General features: G+C 39.3%; 16 protein-coding genes across 16 annotated transcripts; 7 read left to right on the forward strand and 9 right to left on the reverse strand.

Annotated features, from left to right (window-relative positions):
* Positions 1-1,485: 1,485 nt before the first annotated feature.
* MAS1 (mitochondrial processing peptidase) lies at positions 1,486-2,874 on the reverse strand (the record flags this gene model as incomplete). The annotated part of the gene is made up of 1 exon (XM_033912033.1): positions 1,486-2,874. One exon carries the CDS (start codon positions 2,872-2,874, stop codon positions 1,486-1,488), a length of 1,389 nt encoding a protein of 462 aa, XP_033767924.1.
* A 634-nt stretch (positions 2,875-3,508) lies between these two features.
* On the forward strand, positions 3,509-4,027 carry SHH4 (the record flags this gene model as incomplete). Its single annotated transcript, XM_033912034.1, has 1 exon — positions 3,509-4,027. One exon carries the CDS (start codon positions 3,509-3,511, stop codon positions 4,025-4,027), a length of 519 nt encoding a protein of 172 aa, XP_033767925.1.
* A 99-nt stretch (positions 4,028-4,126) lies between these two features.
* PUS5 (pseudouridine synthase PUS5) lies at positions 4,127-4,888 on the reverse strand (the record flags this gene model as incomplete). The annotated part of the gene is made up of 1 exon (XM_033912035.1): positions 4,127-4,888. One exon carries the CDS (start codon positions 4,886-4,888, stop codon positions 4,127-4,129), a length of 762 nt encoding a protein of 253 aa, XP_033767926.1.
* A 163-nt stretch (positions 4,889-5,051) lies between these two features.
* Positions 5,052-7,667, reverse strand: SEC10 (exocyst subunit SEC10; the record flags this gene model as incomplete). Its single annotated transcript, XM_033912036.1, has 1 exon — positions 5,052-7,667. One exon carries the CDS (start codon positions 7,665-7,667, stop codon positions 5,052-5,054), a length of 2,616 nt encoding a protein of 871 aa, XP_033767927.1.
* Positions 7,668-8,736: 1,069 nt separating this feature from the next.
* On the forward strand, positions 8,737-9,195 carry RPS31 (ubiquitin-40S ribosomal protein eS31 RPS31 fusion protein; the record flags this gene model as incomplete). Its single annotated transcript, XM_033912037.1, has 1 exon — positions 8,737-9,195. The coding sequence occupies one exon, from the start codon at positions 8,737-8,739 to the stop codon at positions 9,193-9,195; it is 459 nt and encodes a 152-aa protein (XP_033767928.1).
* A 177-nt stretch (positions 9,196-9,372) lies between these two features.
* Positions 9,373-10,065, reverse strand: UPS2 (Ups2p; the record flags this gene model as incomplete). Its single annotated transcript, XM_033912038.1, has 1 exon — positions 9,373-10,065. One exon carries the CDS (start codon positions 10,063-10,065, stop codon positions 9,373-9,375), a length of 693 nt encoding a protein of 230 aa, XP_033767929.1.
* Positions 10,066-10,384: 319 nt separating this feature from the next.
* APS1 (Aps1p) lies at positions 10,385-10,855 on the reverse strand (the record flags this gene model as incomplete). Its single annotated transcript, XM_033912039.1, has 1 exon — positions 10,385-10,855. One exon carries the CDS (start codon positions 10,853-10,855, stop codon positions 10,385-10,387), a length of 471 nt encoding a protein of 156 aa, XP_033767930.1.
* Positions 10,856-11,062: 207 nt separating this feature from the next.
* On the reverse strand, positions 11,063-11,965 carry DPH5 (diphthine synthase; the record flags this gene model as incomplete). The annotated part of the gene is made up of 1 exon (XM_033912040.1): positions 11,063-11,965. One exon carries the CDS (start codon positions 11,963-11,965, stop codon positions 11,063-11,065), a length of 903 nt encoding a protein of 300 aa, XP_033767931.1.
* A 263-nt stretch (positions 11,966-12,228) lies between these two features.
* Positions 12,229-14,055, forward strand: TAG1 (Tag1p; the record flags this gene model as incomplete). Its single annotated transcript, XM_033912041.1, has 1 exon — positions 12,229-14,055. The coding sequence occupies one exon, from the start codon at positions 12,229-12,231 to the stop codon at positions 14,053-14,055; it is 1,827 nt and encodes a 608-aa protein (XP_033767932.1).
* Positions 14,056-14,402: 347 nt separating this feature from the next.
* On the forward strand, positions 14,403-15,641 carry IDP2 (isocitrate dehydrogenase (NADP(+)) IDP2; the record flags this gene model as incomplete). The annotated part of the gene is made up of 1 exon (XM_033912042.1): positions 14,403-15,641. The coding sequence occupies one exon, from the start codon at positions 14,403-14,405 to the stop codon at positions 15,639-15,641; it is 1,239 nt and encodes a 412-aa protein (XP_033767933.1).
* Positions 15,642-15,959: 318 nt separating this feature from the next.
* CBF5 (pseudouridine synthase CBF5) lies at positions 15,960-17,426 on the forward strand (the record flags this gene model as incomplete). Its single annotated transcript, XM_033912043.1, has 1 exon — positions 15,960-17,426. One exon carries the CDS (start codon positions 15,960-15,962, stop codon positions 17,424-17,426), a length of 1,467 nt encoding a protein of 488 aa, XP_033767934.1.
* Positions 17,427-17,637: 211 nt separating this feature from the next.
* RFX1 (Rfx1p) lies at positions 17,638-19,953 on the reverse strand (the record flags this gene model as incomplete). The annotated part of the gene is made up of 1 exon (XM_033912044.1): positions 17,638-19,953. The coding sequence occupies one exon, from the start codon at positions 19,951-19,953 to the stop codon at positions 17,638-17,640; it is 2,316 nt and encodes a 771-aa protein (XP_033767935.1).
* A 936-nt stretch (positions 19,954-20,889) lies between these two features.
* SPAR_L02120 (uncharacterized protein) lies at positions 20,890-22,773 on the forward strand (the record flags this gene model as incomplete). Its single annotated transcript, XM_033912045.1, has 1 exon — positions 20,890-22,773. One exon carries the CDS (start codon positions 20,890-20,892, stop codon positions 22,771-22,773), a length of 1,884 nt encoding a protein of 627 aa, XP_033767936.1.
* Positions 22,774-22,990: 217 nt separating this feature from the next.
* TFS1 (Tfs1p) lies at positions 22,991-23,650 on the reverse strand (the record flags this gene model as incomplete). Its single annotated transcript, XM_033912046.1, has 1 exon — positions 22,991-23,650. One exon carries the CDS (start codon positions 23,648-23,650, stop codon positions 22,991-22,993), a length of 660 nt encoding a protein of 219 aa, XP_033767937.1.
* A 298-nt stretch (positions 23,651-23,948) lies between these two features.
* SPAR_L02140 (uncharacterized protein) lies at positions 23,949-24,554 on the reverse strand (the record flags this gene model as incomplete). The annotated part of the gene is made up of 1 exon (XM_033912047.1): positions 23,949-24,554. One exon carries the CDS (start codon positions 24,552-24,554, stop codon positions 23,949-23,951), a length of 606 nt encoding a protein of 201 aa, XP_033767938.1.
* Positions 24,555-25,156: 602 nt separating this feature from the next.
* SAM1 (methionine adenosyltransferase SAM1) lies at positions 25,157-26,305 on the forward strand (the record flags this gene model as incomplete). Its single annotated transcript, XM_033912048.1, has 1 exon — positions 25,157-26,305. One exon carries the CDS (start codon positions 25,157-25,159, stop codon positions 26,303-26,305), a length of 1,149 nt encoding a protein of 382 aa, XP_033767939.1.
* Between the last annotated feature and the right edge of the window lie 222 nt (positions 26,306-26,527).

Consider the following 26,527-nt stretch of genomic DNA (forward strand, 5'->3'; position numbering starts at 1 on the left):
ATTTAGTATTTGTAGGTGACCTGGATTATGGACAGAATATATCGATCGTCTAACAATAGCTATGTGTCACGTGATTTTTATTTTAATTTTGTGATGTGTCTTCAAATTCATTAATTAGGGGTTAAGTGTTACCCTACTGTGCCCTAGAATTTCATAGCGTACCCTGACTCGTTTCGTTACTCATCGGCCCTGTTTTAACCATTTTGCCCTTTTCTGGCAAATATAATATGTCGGGCAATTTTGTCACTGGTTAGCGCAATAGGATTCGTTACCGCTGAGATAATATGACGGTGTTTTGAATTGGTCTGACTAGTAATCGATATTTTAGAAATTAATTAAGTGACCCGCGATGGTTATTAAGTCTCGACTTTTCTTCTAATTAAAATCCTTCTTTCTTACCGGGGAAAATCATTTTTTATATGCTCATAAAAGAATGCGATTATTTGTTGTTCAATACTTCACGAATGGGAAGGTAATATTCCATCAGCTCATTTCTTTAGGACCGCTAAATATAAAGCTTTAGCGTTATTGGTTATAAAAGACTAATGCTAACTGTGAAATTTATTTTCAACTAGCGGCGCTGCAGAATATAAGAAATCATGATTTATTCTTTCACACAGACTTCACACCATATTGTAAGTATGAAACAACAATTTTTCGTTCGAATAAGTAGTAGAGTTGAAAACTATTTTGCTGATCAGAGATATGAAGATATAGGTGTGTGATAAGCCCGGAGTACGTCCTACGATGCATGATTATGGGTTATTACAGTATCATTCTGATGCTAGTTCTGTATCTGCAGTACTTTTAAGCGCTAAGTGACAACCAAAACTGAGTAACGTCTCTGTTACCGGGGTTTCCTCGCTGTTGACGAAGGGAGGCTAGGGGATAGGATGGTATTTATCAGATCGATGTGTTGTATTCAGTTGTGCGGAAAGTGATAGATGTCCATATGATCATATTATTGCCAAAAAAGAAAAGTTTTATTTTTCCTCACAATGTATTGCTCGAAGCAATGGCCAACAGAAAACGATTGACAAACATGCTAAATAGTATTGTCCGAATCGTGTCGCATGCAAAGAAAGGGGATAAACTGAAACTTTACATTAGCTATATACAATTGAATCATTCTTCATCTCTGAGGTGACATATATTAACGGATTTTTTGTTTTGTTTCAACGATCTGAGAGGCAGTTTGAATATTGAATGTGGGGAGCGTACTTTCACCCTCATTATAAGTGTTGTTTTGGGGGAGGAAGGTTCAATTACATCGTCAGACGTTGCATACGGGTAAGACGCCCAAAAAAGAAACATGCCAATATCGGTATCTTTTTTGACGAATGGGTACCAAACCGCTGATGTCCACTCCTAATTTTTATGTACCTGTATCTCATTTTAACAAGAATTTATTGACATAAAAATTTATACAGTATGAAGAGGAAGTAAAATTTACGGAGATATGAATTTCCCTATAAATCGAGGTGCTTATTGGTTCAATTTTTCTTCGATATAGGAAACCTTAGGGACCGTGGATGTGTTCCCTAGGGCAACCATTGAAACTGGTTTGTTCTGTAATCTGTAATTTGCCCACATAATGATGTCATCCTTAGTAATTTTATCAACTTGCTCAAAAACCTCTTCTGGCGATAATCTCTTACCTGTTGTCACCACTTGTCTGCCGATATCTTCAACAATGGCCGTCGACCCATCTAATGATAGCAATAAAGCTGCCTTTAGCTGAGCCTTTGCCCTATTCACCTCGGCGTCTGAAATTTTGCCGGATTTTATTCTCTTCCATTCCTTTAAAATTTCGTCAACTATCAACTGCACGTTATGCTCATTAGAATCGGTTACTATGTACATCCCCCACAGACCTGAATCAGCGTATGATGTGGAGAATGACATATACGAATTAGCCAAAGGACCATTTTGACTGGCTGCTACTGCCAATGGAGAGGGAGAGTTTGTGCCTGTTCCAATAGCTCTGTCCCAATTACCGACAATCGCTTGTGTCGCCAGAGCTACAAAATAGTCAGGTGCAGACCATGAAACGCCCTCTAATGCAATAGCAATATGTGTAGTAGGTAACGTTTTTTCTTCGATGAACCTCTCACCTCTACAAAATATTGGTAATGGCCCCCTTGGTGAGCCCAATGGGACAGGCGATTCAGATTTGGGCACATGACCAAAGTATTTTTGAGCATATTGTACTAATTTTTCATGATCAACAGCGCCCGCACCTGCCAAGACCATTCTGTCACCTTTGTAGTTCTTCGTTATATAATCTTTCAAATCTGATCTTGTTATAGATTTAATATTTTTTATAGGTCCTAGAATGGTTCTTCCCAAAGGCTGGCCTTTATAGGTAATCTCATGAAGATGGTCAAAAACAACCTCATCGTGCATCTTGTCCACTTCTTCACTTTCTCTGATGATGACATCCCTTTCTCTTTCAATAGCACTACCGTTTAAAACTGACTTGGTTAAAATATCACTTAAGATATCAACCGCCTTTGGAATATCTTCTTGTAGAGATTTAGCATAATAGACTGTATTTTCTCTTGATGTATACGCGTTCAAATGCGATCCGATATTTTCGATTTCCAATTCAATTCCCTGTTGCGACCTATTCTGAGTACCCTTGAAGGCCAAGTGTTCTAGAAAATGGGCTGTACCATTGTTTTTTACGTTTTCTGCCCTAGAACCGGCGTCGACGAATATTCCAACAGTAGCCGAAGATGTATTGGGAATGTATTCTGTGGCAATTGTCAACCCATTAGGTAGTTTCGAGGTTCTGGTTCCTGGAATTTGCGAGGAAACTGTACTCAAAAGCCTCCTTGTATTGCGCAGCTTGGATACTGTTCTGGAAAACATGTTATGATCACTTATCACTTTTCTCGCTGGTTTGATGTGATGAAAGCAATAGTTCATGGTTCACCTATAACGTATAAATTCACTGCTCATTACTAAATAGGTAAGCCTAGCTGGATGGCTAACATCACTATATACGTAAAAATAATCCTAGTCATTATAAGTAGTACATTGACCATTAATATCGCCCATTACCGACTGAGAAATTAACAGCAGTGGCTCGCCTTGTCCTAGTTCATGTTGAGTAAATTAATGCATGTATATAGTTTTACTAAAGTGGTGCATCTTACCTCTTCGCTCTCTTGAATAGATCAAGTTTTAAGGAGAATGAAACTGGACCTTGCACCTCAATGCGGCTTTAACAAGACAGCTCCAGACCTACATATCCAAGCTGGAGTACCCTTATCCGGAATGATTGTTTTCAATATGATTTAAAATAATAAGGGACGCATATGATAACCGAGAACGGCCAGTAGAAGGGCGCTGGCCATAGGTATCCCTTAATTATGACATTGATTTCAAAGAACCAAACCTATATATATTCTCAATTGCTAAAACAGGACAGACCGACCGTTTATCGGTTCTAGTAAATCAGTAACGATTGTCCAAAACATTTCCAATAACTAGGAAAAGAGGAATGTCGTTGACTAAGTTTTTAAAACCTCTTTGCGGAATAAGAAGCTTTCATTCTTCAATTGCCAGACCCTTTACCATTCCTTTTCTGCCAAAGATTCCACAGAAACCTGGAGGTGTGAGTGGGACCGCAAATGATTCCTCTTACATGCCGCCCGAAAGCAGAGCTCAGGGTTCGTACCACTGGATTGTTGAGCGTGGTCTCTCTTTAGCAATTCTTCCACTGATTGCGGTTCCCTTGGTCACTACGGGTCCTATTTCCACTTTTACTGACACATTTCTTTCCTTGGTTCTGCTGGGCCATTGTCATATCGGATTTCAGTCTTGCATTATAGATTATATTTCTGAAAGAGTCTATGGAAAGGTACACTATTATGCGATGTATTTACTGAGCTTGGGCTCCTTTTTATCATTGGTCGGTATATACAAATTAGAGAGCCAAGAAGCTGGTCTTATTGGGTCTTTAAAATCACTATGGGATAACAAACTTGTGCTAAAGAAGGAAGCAGTGGTCATCGATTAATCGTCACAGTTTTCTAAGGAGTGGCTACTTTTTATCATTCGCATTTATATATGTGTATTAAAAATACTTTAATAAATTGATCATTCATCGTTTGTTTTATTAGTCCCAATTTTCCATCAGAGCGTCTTTTATTGACTGAATGAATTCACCCTCTTCATCGACGTATTTTCTAGACCAAAGTTCACCAGTATTATTAAACTCCATAGGTATTAAATGTGTTTTGGTCTGCAGACCAACTTTCGTCATGATGCATGCTGAATGCAACGCTATATGGTCTTTGAACAATTCTGGCAACTTGGCGGTGCTGCCATATTTCTGGTCATTTAATATGGGTTGATTTAAAATTTGAGAGACGTGATGCCGTATCTGATGTTTTTTTCCTGTCACCAATTGTAAAACAATACATTGCTCGTCAACTACCTTGAACTTAGTAATCTCTCTACCACCATGTGAAATCAAAAAATTATAGTGAGGCCCATAGTTAACTTCATAATTATTTGTTTCATTGAAATGAGCGGACGACTCGACAATGGCTACATACTTTCTTTTCAACTGATAGCCCTTATTACCGCCTTTCTGTAAAAACCTGGAGAATTTTACACTTGCATCCTTAGTCTTTGCAATCAGCATTCCCCCAGTTACGCAATGGTCTAACCTATGTACGGTCCGACATAATTCTACTTGTTTGTGTGAGTAATAATCAGCTTTGAATCTCTCGAGTAGTGGAGTTGGGTCAAGATTAGGGTGTGTTCTCCCCCACGATCTCGAGTCTGGTGGCTGAGAAGGTATGCCAGGCGGTTTACTAACAATGAAATAATGTGCGTTTTCAAAAACTATTGGAATCTGCCTTTTCAGAGACATTAGAATATATCCTTCCCGACTTTGATCTCATAACTATTCATTGTTCCTTCTTTTTTTTCTTAAGCAGCTTTGTAGGCCTTTGAAAAAGCTAAGATGCAAATGGTGAAAATGCGACAGTTTTTTAACGTTAGCATTCTGCCAAGAAACGTAAATACTTTATGTATTATCTAAAATTCAATTTAACGCTATTGATGAAATTGTCGTGGTTGAAGTCCTCTCTGTTGGAAATGTAGCTTTGGATAATATCTCTTCCAATATCTGCTAAATGACCCTCTTTGGTTAGTGATTCTAATAATTCAGGTTGAACGGTAAATAGATTCGCGAGTTCTCTCAGAGTAGCGAATTTGTCTATCAAGTTTGCCACCCCCCATTCTTCTATCGCGGTCTGGTAGCCTATAATATCCTTTGTAACTACAACACCGCCCACGGAATTTACTTGGAAGTGTGAATAATGCGACAGTAGTAAACTGTACAACTCTTCCCCAATTAATGTTAAAAATGTTTGTAAATTTTTTCCTTTGAGAAACTTCGAAGATTGTTCAAAGATTAAGTTTAAAATATTGACAATTTCAATTGCCGGTAAGGTATCCTGATCCAATAGCTCTTGAGATTTTGGCACAAAATCCTTCTTCTTTTGCTTACACAAAATTGTGGAAAATTTAGTTGAAATCACTGTAATGGTCTCTTGTAAGATTATATTGATCAGTATCTCCATCTTTTGAATTTGTGAATTTGTCATCTCAATAATTTGTGCTTTGATTTCTGGTGAATTATTTAATAATGGTAAGAAAATGGATTTGATAGAAATCGACAATAAATCCAATATCTCCGTGCTCATTGAGATAAATTTTAAGAAATTCAGGTTTACCACTCCCGCTGTCTTGTTAATATCAACTTTACAAACTTTCCAGTAGGCAACTTCTAATGCAATTTCCATGTACGAATCAACAATTCCTAAAAACATTATTCTTAATATTTCTAGAATGTATAGATGCGCCTTATTTGGAATTAGTTCCATCACTCTTGCGGTAGACTCCACTACACATTTTAACATAGAATCGACATCGTTCAAAGAATAATTCGCCGGACTGTTTGGACTGTTATCAATATCGCTTGTTATAATATTTGAATTTATCAAACTTGAAGAGTTGTTTGTTACATCATACTGTGTAGAAGAAGAGCTATTGTTAAAAGAATCGCTCAAAGTATTTGTACGGTTTAGACTCAAATGATCTTTATCTAAGTGAGTTTTCAAAAAGGAATTAAACTGTGATAATTTACTTCTTGATGTTGAATCTTGACGAGAGTGTGTATTTCCTCTGGGAGAATGCATGAATGCATCCACGTTGGTTGATAGTTTCTCTTTATACTTCTCTAATAGAATCCTCTTGTTGATTTCCTTATCATAGTTGACAGTGAACTTGGATGTCATTTCCACTAGGATCGTTTCTAAAGATCTTTTCTCAATACCAAAATATTTAGACCTATCATATAGATAATGAGAAAACAAATCAGCAAAGCATTGTTCCAAGGTTGTTGATAAAACTTGATTGCTATCGTCAATTTCCAGTAGTTGAAAATAATCATTTAAACTTTTAGTGAACTTACCAAATAAAGTAAAAAGTCCATGTAATATTCTTACGTAAGCCAAATTTGAGATTGAGAGAGAATTCCTCAATAAAACTACAAATCTTGGTTCAATCTTTTGAGCAAAAACTCTTTGAATAAACAGCTGTATCACATGAGTAGCCTTTTCTTCAAAGACCCTTTTAACAATCTTGGATTCATTTTTTATTACAGTTTCCACATCATTAATTAAACGTTGCATGAATGTTTCAACAATAACACTGTGGTTTTCAAAATCAATCAGCTCTTCTTTAAACTTCACATTCTTTATGAAAACATTCTCAAATTCATTCTCCAAGTCAATCTGTTTGGTATCAATGAAATAGTCGTGCTGGTTGATGAAGCTTTGAATGACATTAACACCGCCATTAAAATTGTTGAGAATTATGGCAATTTCATTTAATTTAGTAAAATTATTCTCTCTATAGGCTGAATTAAAATTCTCTAACAGCTCATTTTCCATCATTTCAGAGTATTTTTCAATAACCAACTTTGTGTTAATCGTTCTTGGTATTGAACTTGTCTCCAGTTTGGATGATAATATTAGTAGATTCTTCATTAATTTCACAGACTTCAAATTTAACTTCCAATTTTTAGACAGCCTTGATTGTTCAATTATATCCGATTTTCCCATGGAATAGAAGTCGTTGTACCTACGAATCAATTCTACACTTTGAATATAGTTTTGTTTCTTCTTGATTGCTGTTTCTAATTTATCACCCAATGGTGAAACAACTTGAGTAACATTTGTCAAACGATCATCTAGTTTGTCAAAAGTGAGTAAAGTTGTGTGCAAATTTTTAGATAATTTTATGACATTTTCTGAATGTATGACTTCTTGACTAGCGACTTGTTCGGAATAATACTGTCTTTTATTTAATGTTTCCTCATTTAAGTTTTTCAGTTCCTTCAAGGTAGATTCAAAAGTTCTAATGTACGGTTTCGGATCTAATTGCTTCCAGATAGCCTCTCTAATTGCATCCTGATCTTTTTCATTAGTTGTAAGATTTTTCGTGTTCGTATCAACTAACACGTCATTACGATGGTCTTTGCTCAATTCCTGGACGAATTCATTGACCGTTAATCCGCCCAGAAAATTGTCTGTTTTCAATAGCTTCTTCCATTTAGGATCGAGTTCATATAAAGAATTCATGTTGCGACACTAGTAGACCCAACAAGCAAGTTTGTTTAAAATTTTTTGTATCCCTTTAATGCGTGAACGGTTCTTTATTTTGTTTTCTGTCGACATTCCAGTTTTTCGGAATCTCGAAATACTTACATATACGTACAGAAGTGACCAAGATAAACAATGATTAGGCCTTAAAAGGGTTGCTAGCCATTCATGGGCAACCGAAGCTACACGGTAACCGTTCAGGCTTTGTGTAAACAAGAAACTTAATATTTTATGAAGGCGCACTTATAGTCTCAAACTAGGCAGACCTGACGATCACCCAGCGACTGTCTTCACCGCTGGACGAAGCCCTTTACAAGAACATAACGAACATCAAGCCTACTCGAATTCGATTCCAAACTCTTTTCGAACTTTTCTTCAACTGCTTTTTTCCATGAAGTACCTCCCGACTACTTTTCCTTACTACATAATGTTTCTCCTTCCTTTGACGGAGCACCTTGCCCATCTCCAACGTACGTGAAAGCACAAAAGTGTTTTCTAACATAGACTTACACATTGGTTATCGTAGCTTGATTATTTTGCAACATATTAAAAGACCATTTCACAGAAGTAAAATACACGGACTTCCAAAACCTATTGAAATTGGAGGATCGGATTTGGTTAACTAGATTACTTATTTGGTTAGCACACTAATTTGCAACTTTTAAAGTACTATGGTTAATATACTGCTAGACCTCTATCAATAATGGTGGTATCTTAAGTATGATCTGAATTTAATGAACAGAAAACACTTAAGAGATAGCTTTCCGTGTTAACATCCATACATCCTCCCTGGAATTGGGTGTATCTTTTTCTTTTTTTTTTCTAGCGCAAACAAATGTTTTTGCCCTGCCGCATTCTTTCAAGAGGTGGGAACTCGCCAAATGCAAAACTAGATACTTTTATTTAAGCTCATTGCATATTTTATATATTTTGAGATGTTCGACATGTCAGAAGTTTCTTGTTTGAATTTCGGTTTCATACTAAGAAAGTCACAAGATTACTTGGTAAGAAAGAAGCAGTTAAATTTTAATTTTGCCGACAAGCCAAGATGCAAATTTTCGTCAAGACTTTAACCGGTAAGACTATTACCCTAGAAGTTGAATCTTCTGACACTATTGACAATGTCAAGTCCAAGATCCAAGACAAGGAAGGTATCCCACCTGACCAACAAAGATTGATCTTTGCTGGTAAGCAATTGGAAGATGGCAGAACTCTGTCTGACTACAACATCCAAAAGGAATCTACTTTGCACTTGGTCTTGAGATTGAGAGGTGGTGGTAAGAAGAGAAAGAAGAAGGTCTACACCACTCCAAAGAAGATCAGACACAAGCACAAGAAGGTCAAGTTGGCTGTCTTGTCCTACTACAAGGTCGATGCTGAAGGTAAGGTCACTAAATTGAGAAGAGAATGTAGCAACCCAACCTGTGGTGCTGGTGTTTTCTTGGCTAACCATAAGGACAGATTGTACTGTGGTAAGTGTCACTCCGTTTACAAGGTTAACGCTTAAGTAGAGTATATTTAATAAACTTATATATTTTAATTGATCGTTAAATTTTTTAAAGGCTTTTGGTATTGTCATTATTTACTTTCTATTTACAACAAAAGAACAAATGAATAGATAGACAGTGGAGGAATATAATATAAATAGTATGCAGTGCCATATGCGATCGGGGAGGCTGTATCTCTAATTTTCGTGGTTGTATGCGTCTCTAAACAAGTCAATATTTTGCTGCAAAATGGTTCTGCCGCTCCTTTCAGTTCCTTTAAGAAGCGTCCCCGCCGATATTTTAACATCTTCCATAGTTTCATTAACTTTACTGACAAATTGGTTACTCAAGTCATCAACATGTTTTTCCCAATTTTCACTAAATACTTGTAAAACGGTATCGAATCCCATTTTACCCTTTTTAGCGTTCTCGCAAAATCTCTGCACAGACCAGTCTTCCATCTTATTACATAGCTTCCTGATGGATCCATATGCGGTAATTTGGGCTTCCTGCTGAAAAAGTGTTTTATTAGCAGAGTCATCTGGATGCGGGCTATACGTTACAGTCTCGTAGACTTTCAATAAATTACACATCGTTAAATTACAGCTTCTCATGGTCAAGCTCTGATTATTCAAGTCCACGACGGAAACTTCTCTAACATGACTCATATTGGTTCCTCCCAGCATCATCATGATCCATTTTGGAACACCTTGTTTTACAGTGATCAGCCGTTCAGTAACTAAGACCTTACCTTGGTCTTTCAATTCTCTTCTTAAAACATCCACAGCGATGACATGTGTAGATATTTCATTTGGATATTTTTTCCAGTTAGCGGCAGTTACTTGGTCCCATGGATAATTGAAATCGTAACTATTTTGAAACAACTTCATTATCTTCGTTTAATTATTCTTTATTATTTTTCTAATTTGTGAATAACTAACTAACTATTCTTATGTTCTATTGATGCTTGAATTCAAAAATATGTATATCGCTTTTTTATGATAATTTTATCGCATATATATTCTTTATATTTTTCACATTCATTGCTTTTTACCGCTCTGACCAATCAACGTTATGCCGATGCTCGCAAAAGTTATTCTTGTCCGGGCAACAGCTTTTGCGATAATGCGGAAATAATAGCAGAGCCCCTCCCACCTCCTTCCATTTCTTTTCTTCTCTTTTCCTAATATTCCATTGTTTTGAGTAGTTCTAACTCAGTACCCTTTCCAGATTCTCGTTGCTCTCCATGGTGTCCATCACGGTCACATGGTGCAGCACTTCCTTCCTACTGCTCTCTGCGATGGACCCATCGCACATAATCATCTCATTCAAAATATCGTAAACCTTGTTGAAGTTAAATATTATGTCTAACTCACAGACATTGCCGAAATAAGTGTCCATTGTTTCGACAAACCGATGGATGATTTCCAAGGTCAACAGTTCATTGTCAACATCGGGCGTTACCCCAACAATAAAGTACAGACTGGCATATCGCTTGTATACCACTTTGTGGTCGCTATACTCGATTATGTTACACATTTTGGGTTTTCTTGCCAAAATCGTAGGTGTCAAATCTTTCACTATTTTTGTCTTTTCACCAGCGGACATTGCCGTGTACCATTTCTTCAATCTGATTTTTCCTTGTCTAGAAACTAGCATTAAATATTTTAGTTGCGTCATCCCTGTATATATGTGTGTATCTGTCTATAAGCGTCCTGAATCGCTCTTGGCTTCCTGAGTAATTGTTGTCATACATCTTATTCGTTCATCACCATTTTTACCCATGGCCGTTTCGGCTAAATTTGTTACCCGACTGAATGTTTCTGTTCACTATGTATTATAAAAGAGAAACTACACATAGGCGCGTGCATTACCTTCAGGATGGCTTTACTCGTCGCTTTTGTCTTCCACCGGTGGGACCCATGCCGCAGGTTTGAAATACTCTTGGTCATTCGCCACATCTTTCCCATACTTTTCTTTGTCGTCGGCAAACTCTAGCAAGTATTCCAGCTCTAATTCATGACATTGTCTGCCAAGAATGACCAGCGAGTGCAATGGCTCACCCGAATCGTAATTGGCCAATTCACTTATGGTACCAGACTTGAAGCTTTGGGAACTTGATCCTAATCTACTAATTGCAACGGCAGGAGTATCTGCAGTGTACGCCTTCGTGCCTCTTTTCTCTTCAATCTCTAATAACTGTTGACAACATTGTGCGATAGACATATACCTTGGTGGTTCGTAAATTAGTCTGCCACGGGCCATATTTTCAATGCTTTGTTCCTTAACCTTAATATCCAATAACACTAAAGTATGAAGGCCAATTTTTCTATTTTCCCAGATCTTGTCATACCATGAGTCAGGTCTCCAATTATCGGTGAAGAATACCATGGAGACGGTTTGACCGAAGTTATACAGTTGCAAGCCACATGCTCCAACCGCATTCATAACAGATGCATTATGAATAATTTCAACGGGAATTGCCTCACGTTTAGCTCTAAGGACCAAATCCGTGTGTGTGGTGGCACCAAATGGATCACCCACGACCAAGAAAGCAACGTCTTCCTTATCAGCGTTATACAAAATCTGTTTGGAACCGGTCTCAACTAATTCTCTATCAGCCAAGATGATCTCCTTACCATAATATGCTTCTAACTCTTCTTGGCTGGCAGCCATTAAGATGCTGGTATAGTGCTCTAAATAAACTCTAGAACATTTCTTGATAGCTTCCAAACCACGAACAGTGATGTCTGATTTGTAAGATAGACCAAGCCCAATCAAATAAAGCATTCTTCTCAGTGTTCTTCTTTTCCTATATATGCTGTTAAGTCGCTACTTTGCTAACAACATCGGAAAAAAAAATTTCATCCCATCGCTTACTTAACTTTTTTTAAAGCGCATGCATGGGGTTATTCAATTCTCTTAGGAGATAAATGAGAAAGCACCAGGATCAAGAAAGAAAACTGTATGAGAGAAGAAGACACAAGATCTTCTTGTTTTAAGGGATTTTTTAATTGTTTGCGTGTAGTGCATTACTCTTTGAACCTTATCAGATGCACACTAACTCTCCCTCAGAAGCAGATGACCAAGATCTAGAAACTCAACCACTGTTGAGACCAAACACTCAAGAAAGCCAACTTATCAGTGATGAAGTGAGAATCAACGTCGCAAATGAGGCCCTAATCAAATCTCGTAGGAGGAGTATGAAACGCCTGATTACATATCTGCTAGGCATTACTTTATTAAGTTTCCTTGGTGTCAGCATAGTGCAGTTTATTAGGGGACATGTGCCGCCCACAGAGGTCATAGAGAAGAATCTAGTTCAAGTAACAAATTTCAAACTGGTGGAGTTTCAGCTTGATGGCTGGAAAGATAATATGCGCTCCGACCTGAACAATGATACAGGTAAGTACTTACAGGTTTCTATACACTCTCAGATTTGGTTTGATTATAATAAATGGCCAGGAGCAGAAAATGACTCGGACGCCAGTAGTCAACGAGACTGGATACGATACTTCAATGAAAAAGTTCTTAAAACCATCTGTATAGATCTCAATAACGTGACCACGTTCGACGGAGATCTGGCATTTAAGGATAAACTGGGAGATGTTGTTGGCATGGACCCCATTTGTTTTAATTTGGCTCACCGACAGATTAACGACCTACAGTTCAAAGTTTTAGTTAAACCGTCTATTTGGAAAATCGTAAAAGTTATGAAAAAATTCTGGAATGGTGATTTCGATTCGTTAAATATAAAATCAAATTTAGATATGACTATCTTCAAGAAAAAATTTGGCATGCGTCTTGATATATTGAAACTTAACGGTGAAATTTTAAATTGGAAAGATATCATTGATTGGGAAAAATTATCAGCAACGCCCCTTCGAATGCTTCAAAATATGTTTGATGCAATATCTCTTCAAGGTTTTACATTACGAGACTCTGGTTCTGATGGATTTCATGCTGATATGAGACTGAATCCGATTACCATTCTCGGGGGGTTGGATTGGGTTCGCCTTCCGCCAGGCGCGTCAATCCCTTTCATCAATTGGGAAATCAAGCTACCGGACTGTAACGGCAAGCCTGCTATCGCGATTCCAACGTTGTCATGCTTTAATGAACCAATCAATTTGCACCACGATAAGGATAATATCTTCGTCTGTTTACAAAATGAAATCAAAGGTCCTCTGCCCAATGAACTACTATACCAAGAATGCCCTCAGAATAGCCTTACACCAATGAGCCAAATAGTGAATGCGGTCCTGAACCAGAACGAGACTGTTACGTTTGCAGTAAGAGGCCATGTCATTGAAGATGGCATAGACAATAACTCATTGATTCCTGTCGAAATGCTGGAGGACGTTTTCCAAGAAATGTCGTTTATTCCCATTACTACCAACGCTACATTCAATTCCAGTGAATTGATTCAAGAGTTTCAGATCAACGACCTTCAGCTACGATGGGCAGCCCGCAAAAAGCTCAGTCTTGTGGGGACATTTTTAGGATACTTTGATCTATCCTTTTATGAGACACATCAGCGCGACCGAGTTCGCATCGACACCATTCGGGGACAGATCGACCTATATCATAACGACATCAACTTCTTAAACTTACCCATGAAGCAATGGATCAATTCCACATCGCGCATTCTGCACGATGAGGATACAGGAAATACGCAGATGAAAATGCAGTTCGATCTAGAGAATGACGACATGGAAGTTGTCAATAGCTTGGAACTAACACGCACCTTGAACGAAATACTATTCCAGGGTTTTACAGTTATCCACTTTAATGCAACAATTGATGCGTCACTTACGACGGCCCTGGGACCGTGGGTTCTCACTGGGTTAGTCGGAGAGGGTGACACTCTGGTCACGTGAAACTCTGTATATTTATTTTTTAACTCCGGGATGTCATTGCCGGTGGTCCGAGAGTCGGCAAATAAGGAAATAAGGGAAAAATAAGCAGTAGTCAAATCATCAGTCTTTTTCTTTTGATACAATCCATTCCAGGGCTATGAATAGTGGGGGTGGGGAATAATCAGAAACCGGACTTAACATTATTGGTTCGGTTGGAATTTGCTATAGGCAAACTAGTCTCCGGCATGCTATATAAATGCTACTCTGCAATTGTATGTTATTGCACTCTTGGCTCGTCGACTACAATCGTTGCTCAGGCACGAGGATAGGAGATAACAAGGTAACATACGTATATATATATAACCATAATGACGAAGATCAAGGTAGCTAACCCCATTGTGGAAATGGACGGTGATGAACAAACAAGAATAATCTGGCATTTGATCAGGGACAAGTTAGTCTTGCCCTATCTTGACGTGGATTTGAAGTACTATGATCTCTCCGTGGAATATCGTGACCAGACCGATGACCAAGTGACTGTGGACTCAGCTACTGCTACTCTTAAGTACGGGGTAGCTGTCAAATGCGCAACTATCACACCCGATGAGGCAAGGGTCGAGGAATTCCACTTGAAAAAGATGTGGAAATCTCCCAATGGTACTATTAGAAACATTTTGGGTGGTACGGTGTTCAGGGAACCTATTATTATCCCTAGGATTCCGAGGCTAGTTCCTCAATGGGAGAAGCCCATCATCATCGGGAGACATGCATTCGGCGACCAATATAAAGCCACTGATGTAGTAGTCCCTGAAGAAGGTGAATTGAGACTTGTTTATAAGTCCAAGAGCGGGACTCATGATGTAGATTTGAAAGTGTTTGACTACCCAGAACATGGCGGAGTTGCCATGATGATGTACAATACTACTGATTCGATCGAGGGGTTTGCGAAGGCCTCCTTTGAATTGGCCATTGAAAGGAAGTTACCATTATATTCTACCACCAAAAATACTATCTTGAAGAAGTATGATGGTAAATTCAAAGATGTTTTCGAAGCTATGTACGCTGAAAGTTATAAAAAGAAATTTGAATCTCTTGGCATCTGGTATGAACACCGTTTAATTGATGATATGGTAGCCCAAATGCTGAAATCTAAAGGTGGGTACATAATTGCCATGAAGAATTACGATGGTGACGTAGAATCAGATATTGTCGCGCAAGGATTTGGCTCTTTGGGGTTAATGACGTCTGTGTTGATTACTCCGGACGGCAAGACTTTTGAAAGCGAGGCCGCCCACGGTACAGTAACAAGACATTTTAGACAGCATCAACAAGGAAAGGAGACTTCAACAAATTCCATTGCGTCTATCTTCGCGTGGACAAGAGGTATCATTCAAAGGGGTAAGCTTGATAATACTCCTGATGTAGTCAAGTTCGGCCAAATTCTGGAAAGCGCCACGGTAAATACGGTGCAAGAAGATGCAATCATGACTAAAGATTTGGCACTCATTCTGGGTAAGACTGAAAGATCAGCTTATGTTACTACCGAGGAGTTCATTGACGCGGTGGAATCTAGATTGAAAAAGGAATTTGAGGCAGCGGCTTTGTAGGCTTACACAATAGCTCAATGATTTATTTATTATATATATATATATATATTCTTCCCTTTTTTATCAAAACTTTCAGTATTTACCCATTCGTAAAATATGATCTTCTGTCCTCACTGAAAAATTTTCTTCCTTCTTTTCCTTCTTCGCAAAAAGAAAAAAGCTGAAAAATTATGAAAAATTTTCAAATGATGAGATGTTTAGGTTAGGAAAAATATAATGTAAAGATACTTTTTAGAACATTTTTATTGGTTTTTTTTAATTTAAGAGTCATTACCATCTGGAAATAATTACAACCTACACAGAGGACCGATATACACAATGTCAAAGGAGGATTTCGTTATTAAGCCTGAAGCTGCAGGTGCATCCACTGACACTAGTGAATGGCCATTACTTTTGAAGAATTTTGACAAGTTATTAGTCAGAAGTGGTCACTATACCCCTATCCCAGCTGGTAGTTCACCACTAAAGAGAGACCTGAAATCATACATCAGTTCTGGTGTCATTAACTTAGATAAACCTTCCAACCCATCATCGCACGAAGTTGTCGCTTGGATCAAAAGAATCTTACGTTGTGAGAAGACCGGTCACTCTGGTACATTGGATCCAAAAGTTACTGGTTGTTTGATTGTTTGTGTTGACAGAGCTACCAGATTGGTTAAGTCTCAACAAGGTGCTGGTAAGGAGTATGTGTGTATCGTTAGATTGCATGATGCCTTGAAGGACGAAAAGGACTTGGGCCGCTCGTTGGAAAACTTGACTGGTGCGCTCTTCCAAAGACCTCCTTTAATCTCTGCTGTTAAGAGACAATTACGTGTTCGTACTATTTATGAGTCAAACTTGATTGAGTTCGATAACAAGAGAAACTTGGGTGTCTTCTGGGCTTCCTGTGAAGCTGGTACTTATATGCGTACTTTATGTGTTCATTTAGGTATGCTATTAGGTGTCGGTGGTCACATGCAAGAATTGCGTCGTGTTAGATCCGGTGCTCTATCTGAGAACGACAACATGGTCACTTTGCATGATGTTATGGATGCCCAATGGGTTTACGATAATACAAGAGATGAATCTTACTTGAGATCCATTATTCAACCTTTAGAAACCCTATTGGTTGGTTACAAGAGAATTGTAGTAAAGGATTCTGCTGTTAACGCAGTATGTTATGGTGCAAAATTGATGATTCCTGGTTTATTGCGTTACGAAGAAGGTATTGAGTTATATGACGAAATTGTCTTGATAACTACAAAGGGTGAAGCCATTGCTGTTGCCATTGCACAAATGTCAACCGTTGATTTAGCTTCTTGTGATCACGGTGTTGTTGCTAGCGTGAAGAGATGTATCATGGAAAGAGATTTGTACCCAAGAAGATGGGGGTTGGGTCCAGTCGCACAAAAGAAAAAGCAAATGAAGGCAGACGGCAAATTAGATAAATACGGCCGTGTTAACGAAAACACTCCAGAACAATGGAAAAAAGAGTACGTTCCATTAGACAATGCTGAACAGTCAACTTCTAGCGCTCAAGAAACCAAGGAAACTGAAAAAGAGCCTAAGAAGGCTAAAGAAGAAGCTGATTCTTTAATCAAGGAAGTTGAAACTGAAAAGGAAGAAGTGAAAGAGGATGACGGCAAGAAGGAAAAGAAAGAGAAGAAAGAAAAGAAGGAGAAGAAGGAGAAGAAAGACAAGAAGGAAAAGAAGGACAAGAAGGAGAAGAAAGACAAGAAGGAGAAGAAAAGAAAGTCTGAAGACGGTGAATCTGAAGAAAAGAAATCTAAGAAATCTAAGAAATGATTCGCATCACTCCATCTCATCCTATATATTAAACAGCTTTCTCTTTTTCAAAAAACTTTCTCTATTATTAGATTAGATTTTTTTTAGTGTGTATATTAATAACGTAAAATTTCTTTATCAACGATTTGTAGTATTCTTTTACTTTTATTTTCTTTTACATATGCAACATTATATACTTCTGAAAAATCCCCATATATTAAGGACAGAACTTTTAAACCTTTAGGTCATTGACGAATTTGATGACTTCAAAACAGTAATTCAGCAATTGACCCATGACATTATTCAGAAACAACCACGACAGTAAATTCTCATTTGACTTTAAGCTAATATCACCGATTATTGCATTTCTGAATCTTGTGCTACAATCAATTAATTTCAAGCAAGAAAATTTGCCTTGTACGGAAATGAAGGAACAAAAATCTTTGATCATTTCATTCAACGATTTGCATTCGATAGATATTGAAGGATCATTGCTAACGCTCATAGAGGAGTTTAAAAACTTTGTTATGAAAACTTGGCAAAATCCTTGCAAATGTTGCATTATTGTGTTTGTTTCTGAATTTGTATCATCCTCATTAATCATCATTTCTAAAATATCGTCTAGATTTACAATATTCTTCCAGTCATTACTCATGCCATTTTTAAATATAGGAAAACTTTTCAAAAAGTTTAAAATGAATTTTAATAGCTTGATTAGTTTTTTAACTAATTTGGTAAAATTATTAATAATTGATAACTTCCTTTGCACTAGTGGCTTTGGTAATTCTAAAACTGCCTTATTAATTTGCTCGGGCAAGAGCTTGATCATGCTTTCAAGTTTTTGAATAACGGAATCACTGATTTCATTAGAATGAATTATGAATTGTGAAAAAAACTTGATTAACTCTGTATAGGTGATTAAGTCACACTTCGTTACCCAATCGATCAATGGTTCAGAAGTGAATAGATTAAACATCGTGGGCGAGATGGAGTTCGAGTTAGAGAAGAATAATGCATTAGATATATTATCACTTTTCAGAAATTTGATGCATTCGTAAACGGAGTTGCAATGGATATGATATAATGACTCTAAGGATGATATAACATCCGGATCAGTATCTGCGGGAAGTACATTTTGGGGAATCTTTGGGAATTCTAACTTATACGATGTCAAAAGCGGATGTTCTGAGCTCGACAGTATGTGAGTGTTATAGCTATCTGATAGTTTATCATTACAAATGAAAACTTTTCCAATTAAATCATGGGCAAATGTTAATTCTTCAGACGACAGTGTTCCCATTAGACTATTCGCCGCTGCTGGGGAGGAGTCCGGTTTATTTGTTTCTGTCTCGTTTTGGTGCAGTGATTCGGGTTCTGGTTCATTAGGATTATCATAACTACTCTGTTTAACTGGTGATGCAGTTCGAGAAAGACTTTTCCTTTTTAACAAAGATGGCGATGGAACATTAGGTACCTGCGGCGACGGTGAAGATGGTGATGGTGATGATAGGGGCGATAAAGGGTCGTTATTATGCGCTAAGGATAACGAAGCACTGTTGTTACTAAGAGTCACGGCGCTACTTTCATTGGCAGTTAGTTTCAACCCGCAATAGTGGTATTTGGATTGACCTCTCATACCCAGCCTTCTAGTCGTCAAATCAGGGAAAACTGTTCTTATTAACTTCCCCAAAGATGCTTGTGATAGGGGCTTCAGGTTGTTTTGAGAGCAGGATGAGGCGTATTGAGCAAATATCTTGCCCCGTGGCACATAACTATCATGCTGTGACTTGCAGTTTTTCATCAACCAAAGTAACGCAAACACTTGTCTTTCTCTTTCCCTGTTTTGTTCCGCTAGCTGCAAAGCTGCCTTTGACGTGTTCTGAGAGTCCATGCTCAAGACTTTGATTTCTGCATGCTTCACAATCTGTGCATACTCCTCGATGGTTTTAGATTTGTTGTTTTCTGCAATTTGCTTAGCTATTATTTCCTGCGTGTTTCTCCTTGAAATGGAAGAGATTCGTTTCTCTTGGCTTGTTTTCTGTTTTTTAGCACTACTTGGGATTGAGGGGAAAGTGTTCGTGCGTTTGGCAATAGCAGGAGGATTGTTGTTTAAGGTTTCCTCTGACTTGGAGGAAAGTGGGTAAGCAGAGGAATTCGATCTATTCAGGCTGATCGACGATGGATACATTGAGTACGTAGCAGAATGTCGCTGTGATGTGAGCTGTGGAGGGGGCTGTGCAGGGGTGGGAGATGGTTTATGAGAGCTGGGGCCATTACCGATAAGAGGCGGTAATATTGGATTTGGCGTTTCTGGGCGAGAGGAACTTTGATGTAGCAGGCTGTATATCGAGGACGACTTGGTGGCTATGGGCGGGATATTCACTGACATGGGAGGCAGATACGTGTGTGATGCTGGCGGCGGTTGACTGCTGTACTTGGGAGCGTTTAAACTGTACCGATTACTGTTCATTGAAGATCCGTTGCTGGGACCGTTGCTATTGTCGTTCGAGCCCCGACTAGTAGGCTCAATGTTATTATCACCGGACATGGGCAAATAAAATTCAGAATATTGAACAGACAAGAGTAGGTGAGAAGATGCAGCGCCTGGTAGGTATTTTGTTGCAGAGAGGTTTTTTGTTGGCTGCGTTTTCCTTGAAGATTACCACTCACTGCTATTTTTTTTTCAACTTTTTCCCAAATCGCCATGACAACACGAAACGACAAGAGGAGAAAAATTATGAAATCAAAAACAGGTTCAGTTGTTGCAGCAGCAGATGTTGCAAACGTGCACAAGATAACCGCAACAGAAGGAAGGCAAGTGCGTTGGAATATATTTGTAGATCATAGGGGAGTCGCGAGTTTGGAACCAAACTGTGGTTTTGCCAACAGAGTCGTATAGCATGGAGTGGCGCTACCATCGGACATTTCGTCCTTTCTTCTTTCCCTCTTCCGCACCGTGCCAGAGGGGGAAAACCGCACCTTCATTTTTTGCATACGTAGATGGTCCTATAACAAGAATAGAGCTGAAGAAACTAGTAGGCGTTGACCGCTGCCACGCCCGGCTGATTTGGTTGCACGAGGGCTATCCAGCATACAAGAGGGCTTCCACACAGTTGATGGTTACGTTTCTTGGTGTGTTGGTGCTTCTGAGTCGCTGGCGCTAACTGCAGTGCGGTGAGTATCGAAGGACAAAAGTAGAGGGTAAATCACGCTTACGTAGAAGTGCGCAACACTTGATCATCCAAATATCAAGAAACTGTGGGTCAATTTACAGGCAGGCTCGAGCCTGTCTGTAAATTGACCCTGCCCCTTCCCCACGCCCAAGGGGGTCTTGCGCCGGTGTTTCAGGGGCAGACACGCGGGGATCGCTGACACAGTATATAAACAATAAAAGAACAATGGCAGAGAGAGGGCGCCATTCAATACCAGCTCACCAGACTGCATAGACATATAGACAAAGGAACAAAGATAGAAATAAGGTACTATGGAGCTGCCCTCAATCAGTAGCACCACAAGTATATCCGACAACCAGGAGTTGAGGAACTACTATGACAAGTTGCTGTTCAAGAACAATAGTGGCAAGTCGCTAGCAGACTTGCCAGGAAAAATGGCAGATTTTAACGATAATGGCACTGCTGCGCACCCTCGCTCCAGAGTTGACTTTATCAACGGTTACATTGGTTTCAGAGAAGACAAACAATCTCTTCTGGGGCAGAAGAACACTAAAAGGGCCTCATTTAGCGCCTTTGCGGACGGGAGCAGGAAACAGAACGAAACGAACATTAGTGGGAAGGACCCTAATCTGTCTCTTTTCTCATTTGAGTTTAACGGCAATCCGACGCTGGGCAGAAAACCATACAAGCAGGATTACTTGAATGTGATGAACACTTCGCCTAACAATATTCTTTCTCCTTTAAACAACAGCTCCCAAAAATACTACCCGCAGCACCAGCAACAGCAGCAACAGCAACAGCAACAGCAACAGCACGGCATCTTTGACCCGGGTAGAAGATCTTCCTATATTTCCGATACGCTGATTCATGGCAATGCGGCCACCCAGCAGCCGCAATACTCGCAACCTGTATATATCAATAACGACCCATTATTGCAAGTGCCTTATACTGCTCCTTCCAAGTATACTCAGCAGCAACAGTATTCATCACCCTTCAATGCTAGGCGAAACACCCAGCCAGTGCTGGATTTACATCCGCAACCTGCTCCCGCAAACGATACCGGATTGACGGTGGTTGATGGCAAGAACCTGGCGTCATCCAAGGAACTGCATGACTTGTATCTTGATTGCGGGTCCAATTATTTTGCTAGTGATAAAGTTTATAAATTTATTGACAGCATAAAGGAAACTTTGCGCGGGGATGGTGTCTCTGTCTCCAATTCCAGGATCATAGAGTTTTTGAATTTTCTGAAAAATTGTAACCTGAATTATAACCCACAGTCAGATGCATTCGTTTCCACTGCAGCTTCAAACGTTACGTCGTCCGCCGCGGCCAAATCTAACAACAGCACCTCAATGCATCTGCACTATAAGCCTTTAGTGTTGGTATCGCTGAAAAACGGTAAGCTCGAATTGTTGTCTAAACCACAAACCGCCACACTTATACTCAAAAGAGGAGATTTGGTCATCATTGATGGTGACCGTGGCAAAGATTTAGTTTTGGTGGTTGAGCCAGTTGTAGATATAAATTTGGCATTATTCATTAATTTCTTGAAGAAAAAAATTCATTTCGATTCTCTAATTACCAACAGTCAACAGCACTTCCCCAATGACCAGTTCATAAAGACTTTAATTGACACGACCAATGGTAAGCCAGTCGCTCGTGAATTGAATCCGAAGTTATATGATATCATTGAACTAACGCAATTGATCATCCCATCGAAGCAGGTCCTGAGATTTGCCACCCCATGGGAATCTTCCACCAATTTACACAATAAATTCCAGGATGAGCTAAAGGCTCTCCATATTGCACAGCTAAAATTAAGGTCGCTGAATAACAACAACTCGGGTGGCGGATTGAACATCAAAATACTGAATGCCGAGTTTCAATTCGACAGAAAGAAACTCACTTTCTACTATATTTGCCAAGAGCGTAATGATTTTAGAGACCTGATCAAAGAACTCTTCAAGTTCTACAAGACAAGAATCTGGCTTTGTGCTATACCGAACAATTTATCGATCGATTCCAAATATTATGATTCTAACAAGTTCGAGTGGGAGATGTATCAGGATATGATGTCCCACTATTCCATGGACAACACTGGGATTGTCGTGGCCCCTGAATTGAATCGCTTGAAACTGGATGATTTTCAGATTGGTGTTTATATGGAATTGGTAAAGGTTTTGTTCGGTTAAGGCAGACTTATATATAACCATTATAAACATTTTATAAACTTATACACCTTTTTAATACTTTCATCACATCTTTCTTATGTTGTGTTTGACCGTTGCCCCTTAAAGAATACGCGCCTATGTGACAAAAACATAAATAAAACAAAAATAAGAAAATAAAAAAAATAAAGCAAAAGGCATAGGATCTGAAAAAATAAATATATATTTGTACGTATATATTCTACTTTGTTTCGGCGTAGAAGAAATTAGAGGCAACTAGTTGTAGCTTGTTTTCTTTCGCCCATTTGTCAACACCGGTTGCGGGGGTGCCGTAACCCCAGTTCGGTCTATCCTTGATTTTCGAGAATTTGGATGAGTCTACGCCCTTAGGTTGCTTATATAACAGGAAAACATACCTGTGGGGACCCGAGCCCTTAGGTGGAGCGGGACCCATATATTCTACTAGTGTGTTAGAGCCCTTCGTATTGAACTCTGATGCAAAAAATTCCGTTGTCCCGGAGGTCTCGTGAGTAGCCTCATTCAGCAGCTTCAAGTCACATTCGACCAGGTGACAGAATTCGGACCATTTGTGATCTGTCTTGGAGGGAGCGTCCGGATCAGTCATTACCAGTGTGAACAAATCGTCGTCTTGAGGAACGTACGCGGATGCTTGTGGTATGTTTTTTTGCATTTGCTTGTTGAACGTGAATTGGAATTGAGGCTTCGAATGCGCCTTGTCAGTGGGCAACGTATTACCCATGGCAACAGGGGCACTTGATGAGTACTCTACGGCAAGTATCCCGGAGGGTTGGAAGCTTGTGTCATGGATTACATCCCCTAAAATACCGTGTTTCTTGTAGGAGTCAATGCTTGCTTGTGTGAAATCTATTGCTTGATTCATGTTTACTGCTTGTTTTTATTCTTATTCTTGTACTGATGCATCGGTAGGAAAGGAGCACTGCAATTCGTTTCTTGTGGCCCCTTTTTATATACTAATCAAGATCTTTCCTTTCCAGAACAGCCCCTCCATCCCTTAAAAGATGGAAAAGTTCAAAGGGATAGAAAAAATTAACGAGCGAGAAAAAAAACGGCACCGTTCTGCAAATATATTTATATTCATATACATATATGCACAATATACTCTGTCGCATCCTTCTATCCATACATACGTTCATTCTATATGAGCCAGCTGCAACATCTCACACGTCATAGTTGAAGTCAACAGTCGTGTTTTTAACCATGTAGTAATTGGCGCCAATCAGTTGCAGGTTGTTCTGCTTGATATAATCATAGGCGCCTGCACCAGGAGTACCGTATCCCCAAGAGACAATGTTCTCAACCTTGGTAAAAGTAGAAGAATCTGCCCCCTTGGGCTGCTTGCACAGAAAGAACACGTATCTATGGTAACCGGAATTCTTTGGTGGACCGGGCCCAAGATAGTTATTTCTCACGACACCCTTCCCAGAAATGACAATGTCTCCTCCAGGTCCGTATTCGACAGGAATATCCGTGATGATGTAGTGACAAATCTCCGACCACTTGTGGTCCGTTCTGGATGGCGCGTCCGGGTCAGTCATCAACAAAGCCAATTTGTCGTCAGCTGACAATTGGCTTTTATCGAAGGGCGTGAACTTGATGGTGGGAGGAGTCTGCGTAGCTTCCATCTGCATGGCGTTACCCAGTTTGACGTCGTCGGTAACGGCGTATGAAACTGACAACTCACCAAGAACGTCAAAAGCCAAGTCCTTGACGGTGTCCTTAATGATGTCTTCTTTGTTTAGCTTAGCAAAAATGGTACTAGACATAATGTATACTTTTATTAGTATGCGCTCTGATGAGTAATACCGGAGTAGTAGACGGGTGGTGTTTATTCAAACAATTACTTCCAAAACTGCGGTTAGTGCGCACTCTTGGCGCTTTTATATTGTTCAAAAAATGTCAGGCAAGATCTCTTGAAAGAAAAGCACCGAAGCGGATATGAGACGGAAATAAAATCTGGAGATGAAATCTTATATCATATATCACTATTACTAATAATTGTTTACTATTTTTAATAAGGTATTTATTTTTAAAAATTGTTAACCTTTATTAATAATCAAATCTTACAAGAAATATTTTTCCTTTTTTTTACGAGAAAACTGTGGTGGCGCTCTTGCCTATTCGTGCATTTCTTTTTTCTGGTTCTTGTCTCGAGGAAATTGTAGCCTCATCGTAGTTTTTCACTCTGGTATCGATGAAAGAGGGAAGAGTAAAAAGTTTTCCGTTTAGTACTTAACGGCATTGGTTCAGGATGTCTACAAACCAGTCTTGTCTGTTACTTGTCGTTCATTTTTAGTTTACTTCGAAAAAAAAGAATAAAAACCAAGAATTTACCCAAAAAACAGATAAAAACTTGATAAACGAAAATATGGCTGGTACATTTTTATTCACTTCTGAATCCGTCGGTGAAGGTCATCCAGATAAGATCTGTGACCAAGTCTCCGACGCCATCTTAGATGCCTGTTTGGCCGAAGACCCTCACTCCAAGGTTGCCTGTGAAACCGCGGCAAAAACAGGTATGATCATGGTCTTCGGTGAAATTACCACCAAAGCACAGTTGGATTACCAAAAAATTGTCAGAGACACCATTAAACAAATTGGTTACGACGATTCCGCCAAGGGATTCGACTATAAGACCTGTAATGTTCTTGTTGCCATTGAGCAACAATCTCCAGACATCGCTCAAGGTGTCCACGAGGAGAAGGATTTGGAAGATATCGGTGCCGGTGACCAAGGTATTATGTTTGGTTACGCCACAGACGAAACTCCAGAGGGACTACCTTTGACTATTCTTTTGGCTCATAAATTAAACATGGCCATGGCTGACGCCAGAAGAGATGGTTCTTTGGCGTGGTTGAGACCAGACACCAAGACCCAAGTCACCGTCGAATACAAGGATGACCACGGTAGATGGGTTCCGCAAAGAATCGACACCGTTGTCGTCTCCGCCCAACATGCTGACGAAATCACCACCGAGGACTTAAGAGCGCAACTAAAATCCGAGATTATTGAAAAAGTCATCCCTAGAGATATGTTGGATGAAAACACCAAATACTTTATCCAGCCTTCCGGTAGATTCGTCATCGGTGGCCCTCAAGGTGACGCTGGTTTGACCGGTAGAAAAATCATTGTTGATGCTTACGGTGGTGCCTCATCCGTCGGTGGTGGTGCCTTCTCCGGTAAGGACTACTCTAAGGTTGATCGTTCCGCCGCTTATGCCGCCAGATGGGTAGCCAAGTCCCTAGTCGCTGCTGGTCTATGTAAGAGAGTTCAAGTTCAATTTTCTTATGCCATCGGTATTGCCGAACCATTATCCTTGCACGTTGACACCTATGGCACCGCTACCAAGTCCGACGAAGAAATTATCAACATTATTAGCAAGAACTTTGACTTGAGACCTGGTGTATTGGTCAAGGAGTTGGACTTGGCTAGACCAATCTACTTGCCAACCGCTTCTTATGGTCATTTCACAAACCAAGAATACCCATGGGAAAAGCCTAAGACTTTGAAGTTCTAAGCTTTCTTTTTGGACTTTTTTCTACCTCACACTTCCCATGTTTTCATTTGCTCAACACAAATCAACATGTACATTATATCGTATTTGATGCAGGGACGCAATACCACAATATTCATGATATAGACTCATTTTTCTGGACTCAAATTTGTATCGATTTCATTTTGCATTATACAGGATTTTCTTTTCCTTCCTAAGATTTAATACGTAACTATTAATATTAAT

The sequence above is a fragment of the Saccharomyces paradoxus genome (genome assembly GCF_002079055.1).
Source record: "Saccharomyces paradoxus strain CBS432 chromosome XII sequence".
Classification (NCBI taxonomy): Eukaryota; Fungi; Ascomycota; class Saccharomycetes; order Saccharomycetales; family Saccharomycetaceae; genus Saccharomyces; species Saccharomyces paradoxus.